The sequence below is a fragment of the Cebus imitator genome, unplaced genomic scaffold, assembly GCF_001604975.1.
Source record: "Cebus imitator isolate Cc_AM_T3 unplaced genomic scaffold, Cebus_imitator-1.0 Scaffold325, whole genome shotgun sequence".
Lineage (NCBI taxonomy): Eukaryota > Metazoa > Chordata > Mammalia > Primates > Cebidae > Cebus > Cebus imitator.
This window is the reverse complement of record NW_016107640.1, coordinates 1441565-1454810: the sequence shown is the minus strand read 5'-3', so window position 1 is coordinate 1454810 and position 13246 is coordinate 1441565. Positions and strand designations below refer to the sequence as shown.

The 13246-nt window shown below is 40.3% G+C and overlaps 1 protein-coding gene across 4 annotated transcripts in view; it reads right to left on the bottom strand.

The window, feature by feature from the left end:
- Window positions 1-13246, bottom strand: part of MYO5A (myosin VA) — a 214798-nt gene that overhangs the window by 48665 nt on the left and 152887 nt on the right. For all 4 annotated transcript variants that reach the window (XM_017504607.2, XM_017504603.2, XM_017504608.2 and 1 more), the window contains exons 22-25: window positions 11803-12051; window positions 7320-7413; window positions 4926-5074; window positions 15-128 (exon numbers count right to left, since the gene is read on the bottom strand). In XM_017504607.2, coding sequence (XP_017360096.1) covers window positions 15-128; window positions 4926-5074; window positions 7320-7413; window positions 11803-12051 — 606 coding nt within the window. The remainder of the gene's footprint in view (window positions 1-14; window positions 129-4925; window positions 5075-7319; window positions 7414-11802; window positions 12052-13246) is intronic.

The following is a 13246-nucleotide window of genomic DNA, read 5'->3' as shown; positions in this document are numbered from 1 at the left end:
TGTCTAAATTGTACCTCTGTCCTCAATGGAATGTCTTCCATTTCTGCAATTTCAGAGCTAAAGGTATATTCAGACTCGTTGCTGCTGTGGGTGGAGTCTGTTCTCTTGTGTCCAGGCTTAGGCACATGCTGCAAGGCAAATAACCCAGGTATAATTAATACACCATAATTAGTCTAGGCATAGTTAAGACAGCATCCACCTTGACTTGGTTCTTATCCCTACTCCCTGACTTATACTGGTGCCCAAGTGATCTTTTCCATCCTGTTTTGACCAAATCATTACAAAAAGGTCACCTCTTAAAAGAAAAAGGTACACTGGCATGACATGGACAAGAACAGTTGCAAAACCAAATGCCCAAATGAAAATCACTTGTGATTATTAGCCAAGTTGCCTTTGGGTGTTGAAAGCTTTGAGCAAACAGTCACATTGGGTGAAGCAGTGCTCGTTGAAGCATTGGGTGAAGCTTCCAAGCACTGACTTTAGTGTTGCAATCAAATAAAACTTACCAAAAACCTCTTAAGATATATTGAAATGACATGCACAATCATTTTACTGCATGGTAATTAGGCATAAATGGTTAAAAAGAAAAGATGAAGGAGTTCACATAGGTGGCTCTAATTTCCGTCACTTTAATAGGTGAAGTTAAATCTCTGGAGTGAGCAGTGGGCAGTGGGCAGAATGGACAGTACAGGGGGGTAAGAAAGCTGCTCTAGGAATCCTCTGAAGAGATTTTGGTTATTACCTCAGGGCACTTGGGTGGCATTTTTATGTCATGTGATACCTAGGAAATTAGTGTTCAGAAAGCTCATGGGGTATAGAAAAGTTTAGCAACTATATCCCTTCCCTCCTGTAGGAGAAGGGGTTAGAGAATAACTTGAAGGAAGAAGGAATTAAAGGCTGGGTTTGTGTCTCTCACCCTTAGCATGTCCCCAGCAGGAAAGGTGGAAAGGTCCAGTGGCCCTTAATCTCACAGTGTTACAGGCCCTGAGGGCTTCAGAAAGGCCTCTGAGAATTTTCTCATCTATCCAGCTTTCTTTGTCCCTTTCTCCAGCTGCTGGAAAAGAGCTGGAAGCCACAAACAACTTCTCACTTCCCTTCCAACATTCAGGCTCATGGAGAGCAGTCTTATCCAGAGGCACTTAAAAGTCTCCCAAGCCAGACTGGGCGTGGTGGCTCACGCTTGTAATCCCAGCACTTTAAGAGGCCAAGGCAGGCAGATCACCTGAGGTCGGGAGTTCGAGACCAGCCTGACCAACATGGAGAAACCCCGTCTCTACTAAAAAAAAAAAAAAATACAAAATTAGCTGGGTGTGGTGGTGCATGCCTATAATCCCAGCTACTTGGGAGGCTGAGGCAGGAGAATCACTTGAACCCGGGAGGTGGAGCTTGTTGTAAGCTGAGATCGCTCCATTGCACTCCAGCCTGGGCAACAAGAGCAAAACTCCAACTCAAAAAAAAAAAAAGTCTCCAGGCCAGCCCAACCTGTACTCCAGTGTGAAGGGAAGACCCAAGAACACCAGCACCTCTGAAATGATCCAGAAGCTGGGGTGCATATGAAATCAAAGGCACTCAGATTCACTGTTTACAGACACAGGCACTCTTACTTAAAGTTCCCAGTCCAAGCCCACAGTTGAATGAGTAGCATTTATTTAATAAACTGGTTATGTCACTAAGAAAAACAGGTAGTCCAGATAGACACCAAGACAAAGATTTTTAATAAGCTTATTAAAAATGAGAGAGATCCCTGTCTTCCCACATATATCTACCATTATACAAGAAATACCTTAAGGCATTAATGGAAGCAATACTGTTTTTTGCTATTTAATGTAACTTTTGGATAGAGGGCAGTGGTTAAGTGTTCTGGGTCTGAAATGAGATGGAGCTAGGCAAGAACAGCAGCTCTTTCACTTACTTGTCCCTTACTCAACTTTTCTAGGCCTCAGTTTCATCATCAGGAAAAAAGGGTTACTAATTTCTATCTCATAGGGTTTATATGAGGATTAAATAAGAGTGTGCAAGTAAAGAGTTTGGCTTGGCATAACAAGCATTCAATGAATGTTAACAGCTGCTGCTGTGATTGCTGGGGCACTGCAGTGATTCAGCAACTTCCTTGTTGGTAACTTTTTAATTGTCTGTTTTTAGGATTTTGTTCCTCCATTCAAGTTTTTTAATTACAAGGATATATGTTTGACTGGATCATCATGTTCTCCTTCAAGATCTGCACCTCCCTCCTCTTCTGCTGCTGATTTCTCCCATGATTCCTTCTTTCAGAACCAGTTTTACTCCCTTTGCCAAGACTAATGACCCCACTATTGATATGCTGGTTTCCTTCCCCTCTCTGGAATTAATTTATCTTTAAACACTTTATAAGCCTGGATTCCCATGCCTCATCATCTTTTCATCATTGGCTTGAAACTTAGCCCTGGATTGGTCCTTCCTCATTGCCTCTGCTCCTATATTCCCTGGACAACTGGCTGTTCTTGGAGAAAAATGCTACAATACTTCTTGTCCTAGGGCCAACAACTCTAGAGGCTGGTAATGAGTGACATTATTAGCTTATTACTGTTCTTTGGCCCATGTATCACATAGTTTATGGGATGCCCTGAAGGCAGTATATCAAGTCCCCTCCCTAGAGTTTCCTCCACTCATCTGAGGACTCTGTTTACAACCAAATGCTTCACTGGCTCTGGATTGAAGCAGTGAAAGCACCATTTGCAGAACAGTGTCAGTCTAATATTAGTCAAATACTCATCTTTTAGCTGTAAAGTTCTTCCTAAACATTAAAATAAGACATTGTCATTAATATTTTAATTGTCCTGGGTTATAAGGTCAAGTTTTTTACTCTCTGCAATTCTGGGCAAGTATTTTCTGCAGAGATTGTGATCTTGACTATATCTGGAGCTAGGAAATGAAACCTAGTGAAGACATGAGTGGGAAACAAGCGAGCTCTGATCTCCTTTCCTCTGCTTTCTCCTTTTCCCTTCATCTGACCATTTTGTCTCCCAAGAGGAATGACAGTGAGTCACAGGCACACAATGGAGAGGACATATGACTGAGAAATAAGAAATTGAGAAGCTAAAACTACCCCTACCCCTACAGCCTGCTGGGAACAGATGGTGAGCAGACAGACTTGCTTAGCAGGAAGGAGGAGCCGTGCCAAGCTGCTGGAGGATGCCATCACTGGAGGGCCTTTCTAGAGATGGCCGCCTCCTCAACTAAAGAGACTCATAACCTCCTCACAGATGTATGTCTCTGGAATATGCTCAGAGATGGATACACGTATGGCACCTCCTTGTCCCATTTATTTTCTAAAATTCATATTGCATGCACTACTAAAGAATCCAAGAAATTCTGCAGAAAAAAAATCTGTTTATCTCTGTTTAAACTGGTAGATTACCACATTTATTTTACCTCAAAATTTCTTTTCCAATGCCACTTATTAACATCCCAAATAACTAGGGGTCTCAGAAACACCTACTGGGTTATAAAGCTTGGCTCTAACCACAACTGAAACAGATATTAACCATAAATAATGGCATGGTCGTCTAGTAAATAGAGCAAACAAAAATACACTGAAGAATGGAACTGGGGAACAAGAATACTGAAAAAGAAGAAAAGGATTCTAGAGAAAACTGAAAATTACAGAATGTGAAGGAAGAAAGGTTTCAATGGGACCACAGGTAGCATAGTGATCATGGAAGATGAAGCTTAACAAGGGTCCTTAGATTTGTCAGTTATGAGGACAGTTATAATGATCACTTGCATTTACTTCTAATTTCTCTTTGTCACACATAAATCAGAGTAGTGAGGTTTAAAATAACGGTCCAATGTGGAATTTATATTAGCTTTCTAGCCTCTTTTAGACAAGGTTTTCTCATCTGCAAGGTGATGAGGCGCTATCTTTTGTATTACATAATCTTTTATTTTGACTTTTTAAGTGTCATATTGTAATGTACTTTGTCAGTGGGTCCAGATAGAAGCAAATACTCTGCCCCACAGATAATGAATTATCTTGCTTTTTATAGATATTTCAGAGCATTTCTGGTCATTTGTATAATTAGGTTACCGTTAAGGCTGGTACTTGTAGGGAATAAGAGAGCTTGGGAACTCTTTGTTTCCTGATAGTGGGATATGTGGAATGGGGAGGATGTGCAGAATTATTAGAAGTATGAAAGGTACATTGGCAAATGCAGAAGAGTCCTTAAATAGATAAGGTAATTCATTACAAATGGAGACCAAATTTTCTTTTCATAGGAATATATCTTCAAAATTATAATCAAAACCAGTCTACATGTAAATTTCACATAAAGCCATTAATATATAAAACAAAGCCCAACTGTACTGACTTTATACTATCACATAGCCCAGTCTTTAAACTGTTTGACTTTACTGAAATTCTTGTGAATAAAATTATATGATTTCTGAGATTTGCTTTAAAATAATCCAATCCATTGGATGGGGTGGGTTGGGGAGATGGAATGGGAGGTGATTATGTGTTGAACATTCTGGATTGGGTGGTAGGTACACAGAAGGTTGGAGGTTCATTCTACTATTCTATTTACTTTTGTATATGTTTAAAATTTTTCATTAAAAAAAAAGCAAAAGTTGGGCCGGGCGTGGTGGCTCACGCCTGTAATCCCAGCACTTTGGGAGGCCGAGGTGGGTGGATCACGAGGTCAAGAGATCGAGACCATCCTGGTCAACATGGTGAAACCCCGTCTCTACTAAAAATACAAAACATTAGCTGGGCATGGTGGTGCGTGCCTGTAATCCCAGCTACTGAGGAGGTTGAGGCAGGAGAATTGCCTGAACCCAGGAGGCGGAGGTTGCGGTGAGCCGAGATCGTGCCATTGCACTCCAGCCTGGGTAACAAGAGTGAAACTCCGTCTCAAAAAAAAAAAAAAAAGCAAAAGTGTTTGACTCACCACCATAAGAGTCATTTCTTCCTTGAGATCATCATATCGTTCTTCTAGGCGACTGAACTCATTCAGAAGGTTCTGATATCTCAGCCTTTCATCATTAAGGTCAAGTTCTAGTTGTTTTGTTTCTTCTACTAACTTCTTCTCCATAGTTTCTGAAATTAAAAAAAGGATACGCATACCAAAGATGGCCCTTTGAGAATGCAATTATGTAAACATGTATACTGATTCCCAGTTTCTGTGTAGGAATTAGTACCACTGTGATCCATGAAGAATGTCTTAGTGAAATGTAGGAAAACAAAAAATGAAATAATTTATTAAAATATCTTCTACTGAGTTATTCCATATATTCTGGCTTTAGTCCCACTAGTTGATACACTGGTTACAACACATCCTTGAAAAACTTTTACTAGTCATTGTCTAGTAACTAAGGTATATATATTTTTATTCGAACAGCATTCTATTCATAAAATTCTTTTACCCAAATTATCGTACTCTCTCAAAAAGTCAGAGATATTTCTCAAGAAAATGGCAAATTTTCAGTGGACCCGACTGTCCTACTCTATAGTGCCTTCCTTCACATATCATCCCACGGCTGTATCTTACATTTTCTATGACTTTGACTCCCTTGCTGTACTAATACTCCCCTGCTTCTAACCAGATAAAATGCTCAGGCTTGGCCAGCTGTGCTGTGTGCTTCTTAGTCAGCCCTCATGTGCTGCTGAGGAAACTCTGTCTTCTCCATTTTACCTACCCCCTCCGCCCCGTCTGTGGCTGTGGTTTGCCTTTGGCTAGGCCATGATCTGGAGATTGGAGATTAGCGCCTGGCTGCAGATAAAGCAAAGTAACAAAACCCCAAATCTCAGCTATATGTCTCAACTCAATCAGCCAACGAGTCACATTTATCGTTATTAAGCTTCCTACCACTATGCTCCATTTTACCCATATATTTGGAAGCTAAATCTTAATCTGTCCTGCCTGCTTCCATTGCTTTACCACTGCTTTCTCAGTGAGCACCATGAAGCCAGGGCTGCAAGTGTCTTGTCACAGCTGCTTCCCTGGTGCCCACCACAGTGCTTCCTAGAGCAGGGCTTTAATAATGTGTAAATGAATGAATGAAATAATTTCTTCTCTCTAAAACATTCTACAAGTTGCCTTTTATTCTCACCAGTTTGCAGAAGCTGCTCCAAGGCTACCAAAAAATTTTCCCTTGGCAAAATCATTGTCATTTCTTTGTTTACAGTCTACTTTCAAATAACATTTTATATTTTCCTAGAAGATTCTCATCATTCTGCATCCTTCTGTTCCATGCTGCCTCCCAGCAGCCTTCTTTCCAGGGCTGTTTTCTACATCACCTCTTAATTTGTTTTCTGGCTTCTTTTCTTTATCTCATCCCTTAGTATGGCCATTAATTCCGGGTTTTCTTCTCTTTCCTCTACATTATCCCCTTCAACTAGGAGAGGTGGGGCAGTCTCTCTTACCACCCAGGTTTTAATGCGTAACTTTAGGCTCCCTTCTTATTCTTTCTCTAGTCTTTAATCAGGATTTGTTTTCTGAACACCTCCATGTTGAGACCTTAGCTGACATCTCAAACTTAACACTTCAACAACTGGCCTCATTAATTTGCCTCATAACTTTGTACTCTTTTCTCAATAACCCCACTACTAATAACATACCATTATTGTTTTGCTACCTCATCATACAATCTTAGAACATTTTTTGTCTCTTTTGAATATCAATGTAATCAACAGAATGTATATGAAAATGTATTATTTTCATATATCCCCATTCCAAACCATCTTTTCCATTTCCACCACTATTTACTGTATAGATCTGTATCTTCTTACCCCATATTTATATATATGTGGATTCCTTATAAATTTATCACCATTCTAGCCTACCCCACAAACAGCAAACAGAATAAATGTCCATATCTAGTTAGTTCTCTATTTTAAAAATTAGAATTTTTTTTTTTTTTTTTTTTTTGGTAGCAGAGTGGTGAATCTTAGAATAGCATCCATTGATTCAGAAAAAAAAAAAGACATACAGAAACACACAAATAAATATACACATATTAGCTCAACAATTCTTATTAGATCAACTGGAATCCTATAAGCCTTAATTAATACATCACACATGCAGAACAAATAAATTTTTTAAAAAAATTACATATGACACTGACTGCACGGGAGTTCACATTTGTACCTAGAGATACCAGATTTACAAGTTTATCAACCAACTAATTCTCTTCGTCTTGGAACTTTATAAATTTGCTGATGACAGCCTCAACTTTTAAAAATATTTAAACTCTAAATAATGTTGTAACTCATCAAATAACATTGTAACTTATACAACTTTGGTGTGAGGTTGGTTGGCGTGCAGTACACACATAAACCTTACCTGTCATCTCTTTAGCCTGCTCCACAATGCGGTGATTGAGGGATTCTTTTTCTTGCTTCAGCAAAGTATTTTCTTCCTTCAGATTTGATACCAGCTATGAAATGAAACAATAAACTGAGATGGCTGCAATGGACAGAATGTGGGTAACCCCCCATGTAGGCACCGAGGAATGAGAGCTAAGCAGAAACCTGGTACAGTTAGGGCTTGAGGAATATCTCACTTTACAGTGTTACTGCTCAGCTATTCCCTTTTATATAATCCTTTACATAATCATATATTAGTTTATAGAATTAGGGCTTGAAGAATCCCTTTATATAATCCTCTATATATAATCATATAATAGTTGATAGTATGAGTGCCTAAAGAATATTTCCCTACATATATACCTATAATTATATCTTAGTTCATAATCGGAGGAATGCCTAGAGTGGACACAGTACAGAGCATGAATTAAGGAATAAGCAGCTTATAATTGGAGGAATGCCTAGAGCAGACACAGTGCAGAGCATGATTTAAGCGAAAAACAGTTATACCAGGACAAGAATTCATGGCCCAGGCGGCAGTGTTCAGTATCGTGAAGATACTCGCTGTATGGCAGGCTTGGGGCAAGAGCCACTCCTCCTGATAAAGGAGGTTGTAGGACCTTGCTCCAGTCAGCTCTTGCTACTATGCTGCTCGAAAAGCATCTTCCCATAGAACTCACTGGAAGCTGCCAGAAGGTGGCGGTAACCCTGACAGCTCTGTCACTGCTATGTGACTTAAAGCATCCTCCTATAAATTTTCTTAGAAGAACAAATCGATTTTCACAGATTCCACTAGTATTACCATAGAAGTAGTTTCCCATAGATAGAAGTATTGCACACTGCACCCTCTTCACTGCACACAGCCCACCTTCAAGCCTCGGTGACCTAATGGGGTGGACCCCTTACTGCACATGTCCCTTGCCTTCATGGGAACGGGCCCCTTACTGTGCACTGTCCACCTCCCGGCCTAGGTGACCTAATGGGGGTGGACCATATGTTTTATTGCTCACGACCCCGTCACTATCCTTAGAGATGATTTCACTCACTGCCCTGCCCCCTAACCTATACACAATAAATACTTAAGCTTCTGGACATTCGAGGCCTTGCCTGACTCCACTCATAGGTGGCGTGGCCCCCCGAGCCCACTGCATTTTCTTTGTACTTCTGTGTCCTGTCTCTTTATTTCTCAGATCCTGCGCCTCAGCACAGCATAAGGCTCACCCCACGACCCTGTGGGGCCCTCAGCCCTACATCGAGGAAGCCTGACGATCAAGGATAAGGACCATAAGCAGTCATTCCTTACTTCTATCACCTCTATGCTACCTGTCTTTGCCTGGTTATGTCTAGTCACCTCACAAACTTGCTCAAGCATTACCCCTCCCACGAGCCTTCCTGAAACCCCCTTCCATTAGCTGTTTTTTCCCTGTGCTACTACAAGACCCTGTATATGCTCTTGATATCCATTATAAATGATTTACTTTCCTCTTTTCCAGAACAGAGTAGAAATTCTTGAAGGATCGGGATAGTAGTGTTTTTTTACTTAAACGTTAAAAAATTGCCTGGCACTTAGTAAGCATTTGCTCTCACAGGTAATTGATATTACCTTGTCATCTCAATGCTTTAACACAAAGCTTATGTGTATCCATGATTCAAGTGGAGAGATTAAGGAGGTTAAGAAGGATACGAGGATGTTTTAGTTTGGGAAATTCACTGAAGACCTTTTGATTCTTCCTGATATCTGTCCCAAGAAAGAAAATTTCTCTTTTATTTCCCTTTAAGAGTTTTACAAGGCTGAGAACTTGTCCTTTAATTCCATGTTTAAATAAGCATTACAATTACAACAATGTCAATATACTTAATGCCACAGAACTCTCTACTTAAAAATGGTGAAAATGGTAAATTTTATGTCACGTGTATTTTAACACACACACACACACACACACACACACACACACACAAGTTGACTCTTAACTTTCTAGATCTTTGCTGGATAAGAATTCCCAGGAAGGAAAAATAAAAACCAAAGGTAATTTTGCCAAGTACGTAATTTACTCAGTTCATCTTTGGAATAAAATGTGTGCTTGTGATGAGTAAAATCTGAATTCCTTTTTCTAAGCCAAAGTTTAGGGAACTCTCAAAACAAGAGCTTTAATAATAGAGAGAAAGGTGGCAGGCACGTCTCTCGTCATGTCACGGGGTTCAGGACAGGAAAAGAGGGCTCTGGAGGGCAGGAAAGTTGGATAACTACACTGTGCCACTCACAGCAGACATCAGTCCAGAAGGGGTCCCTTCCGAGGGCTCAGTCTGTTAGCTCTGCACTGATCTTGCCTTAACATCCACTCTTGGTAAAAAAGCCCCAGCTCTCTGTGGGCTTTCAGGAGAGGTTCTTCCTCTAGGGGTGCACAAGCAATCACCTATGGTGCTTTTTCAAAATAATGTGTCTAGCCCACACTACCAGAACTTGGATAGTTCCCTTTTTATACAAAAACTTCCCAGCAGTTTTGATACATGCTCTTGGTTAATAACCATACATAGCTCTACTGTAACTTCTGGGCTCCTTAATCAAGCTAAGAATGTCATTTTCCTGACCTTGAAGCTGACTGTCACAGTGAAATGTTTTCATTCTTCCCCTACAACTACATTCCATCAAAATAACTAATGTAGCTGGGTGCAGTGGCTCACACCTGTAATCCTAGCACCTTGTGAGGCCAATGTGGGAGAATAGCTTGAGGCTAGGAGTTCAAGACCAGCCTGGGAAACACCGTGTAAACTAATGGTAGTGCCTACAGTTATCTCTGTGAAAAGTAGGAGAAAATGAAATGAAAAGAGAAATCTGAATCTGCTTGTATGTTTATTCTATCAGACTAGAAAGGCAAGAATTTGGCTTTGAAGAGGAAAAGAGAATCTTCCCACCACACTTAAATACTGTACAGATTCTGAGGAATCTGAAGCTGGAAAGCTTCTGTGGACTTGGGAGACTTGAAGGAAGAAAAGAGATCTTAAACATTCAAGATTTGAGTGCATGTCTGAATTCTGAGAGAACAAGCTTGCCATATCAAAAACATTACATAAAAAAGAAAAGAATCTCACCTTTTGGCACTCCTGTTTCTATATATAGAGTACAGATTCTCTAGAGATATAAGAGGAATTACTTTATTAGGACCTGTAACGCCATGAAGTGCTGCAATTTTACCAGCCACCCTACCCTAACCGATCTGCATCTAAGTTCCTGCTGTGGTTCTCACTGCATATGCTGCTTTAACATTTAGAAGTCAGTACAGACAGAGCCTATCAGGATTCTTGCCAGCAGTTACAGCTGACACAGGCAACTCTTTTCATTTAAAGATGGTAATACCAGTGGAATCTGTGAAAATCAATTACTTTTTCCAAGAAGCCTAATGTTGAGGTACTTTTTAAATGTTTCAGTAGTACATCTCATTACTGCTTGACAATCTTTTTTTTTTTTTTGATACGGAGTTTTGCTCTTGTTACCCAGGCTGGAGTGCAATGGCGCGATCTCGGCTCACCGCAACCTCCGCCTCCCGGGTTCAGGCAATTCTCCTGCCTCAGCCTCCTGAGTCGCTGGGATTACAGGCACGCACCGCCATGCCCAGCTAATTTTTTGTATTTTTAGTAGAGACGGGGTTTCACCATGTTGACCAGTTTGGTCTCGATCTCTTGACCTCGTGATCCACCCGCCTCGGCCTCCCAAAGTGCTGGGATTACAGGCGTGAGCCACCGCGCCCGGTCAGCTTGACAATCTTAATGTCTTCTATACTTAATAAAGTTTTGATATAAGTTAATACAAATTTGTAGCATACAAGCACTGGTCACTCTGTAAGCATTTTGTGGGGAGAGTTCCATCTGCATAAAGCTGTTGGCTGCAATCACAGCAGACATTTAGATTTCTTCTGCTTGGACTTCTTAACAGAGCCTTAATGCAGGCTTCCACAGGATCCCTACCATTAGGTGCTAAACATCAATTATGCTTAGTGTTCCACTACTGGATCACTCAGCATGTGGGAGTTATTTATATCCTCGTGCTCAGGGTCATCACCAAACTCTGATTTTGCAATTCAAAAACTTGCAACCTCAGGTATAAATGGGTTAATCACATTAACCCTACTGAAGAAAAAGGAGTCTATGCCCCAGACCGATGTTTTTTTTTAGTTTTTTTTTTTTAAAAAAAAAACAAGGGTTAGTAGGTGCTTGGCCATTCTCCTTAAAATACCGCTTTGCCTCTGCTCTTATTAGAGTAAAAAGTTCTACTAAAAGACCTACAACCTACCACTGATAAAGTGAAATAAACACTTGGGAAATAGTAATAATGAACAGTGATTCAACTAAACTTTGTACTGCATTTCTAATAAAACCAACAGTGAGTCACATGGACCAAGTCATGATGATAGCACATTTCCTCTGTATACAGAGTACATAGGGGATATGGACATTATTCCTACCTGCTCTGTTTCTTGTTTGTACCTATCTGCATGTTCTTCAATGTATTTTTTCTCTGAACGAGTTTGCTCCAGGTCTTTCCGGAGCTTGGCAATTTCCTCCTGCAGACTAAGGACCCGCCCAGTGGCAACTTTCGCTTCCTCTTCACTTAGTTGAAGACGTTCTAAGTCACTTCGTAGTTTCTCAGTCTCAGAGTTGTATATTCCTTCTAGATTGGTCAGTTTCTCCATGAGGCATTTGTAGTCTTTGTTCTTTAAACATACACATAAGTAACAATAAGTAAATATACATATCATCAAATGTATTTAGTGAGAAAACCATGCTTATTCATCACATTCATGCTATATCTATATCATCAGAGCATTGATATAGTATCTAACCAAAACATTAACTGCAACATTTGCAATAGCACAACCAACACCTTCTAGGTGACACAAAGTAAAAAACAGGCACAATTAATTCAATTCTGTTTGATGTGGTAAGCAACATGGATGTGATTTTTTCATAGTCACAAGATGAATAACATAGTAAATTCTTAATTTCTTGATTCTTAATTCAGAAATAGGAGAATCTATACTTGTTTCTGAAAACAGATCAAAGTGTGGCTAAAAACTAGCTTAGTGATGTATAAGAATGATTAATACAGCCTCAAAATCACAAGTTGGCCAGGTGCAGTGGCTCACACCTATAGTCTCAACACTTTGGGAGTCTGAGGCATGAGGATCACAAAAGGCCAGGAGTTCAAGACCAGCCTGGGCACATAATGAAACCCTGTCTTTAAAAAAAATTAAAAATTAGCCAGACATGGTGGTGTGCACCTGTAGTCCTAGCTACTTGGGAGGTTGAGGCAGGAGGATCACACAGGCCCAGTAATTCGAAGCTGTAGTGAGCTGTGATTGCACTGCTGCACTTTAGCCTACGTGACAAAATGAGACTGTCTTAAAACACACACACACACACACACACACACACACACACACACACACGTTTACTACCTTAAAATTTCTCCCTCCCACTCAGAAAATCTTTCATCCCATTTCATTCTGATTCCTGTTTTTCTTTGTTCTCCTTAGCACTTTTATATTAATTATCTTTATATCATTTACATGTGCTAAAACATTAGTAACTATCTTTAATCAACCAAACTTTTATCTCTGCAACAGACTGCAAGTTCATCAGAGGCATGAACATCTTCCTGATTCTTTTGCTATTTTAACGCTAAACAAATCATCTGTAGCTGGGCGCGGTGGCTCAAGCCTGTAATCCCAGCACTTTGGGAGGCCGAGGCGGGTGGATCACGAGGTCAAGAGATCGAGACCAAACTGGTCAACATGGTGAAACCCCGTCTCTACTAAAAATACAAAAAATGAGCTGGGCATGGTGGTGCGTGCCTGTAATCCCAGCTACTCAGGAGGCTGAGGCAGGAGAATTGCCTGAGCCCAGGAG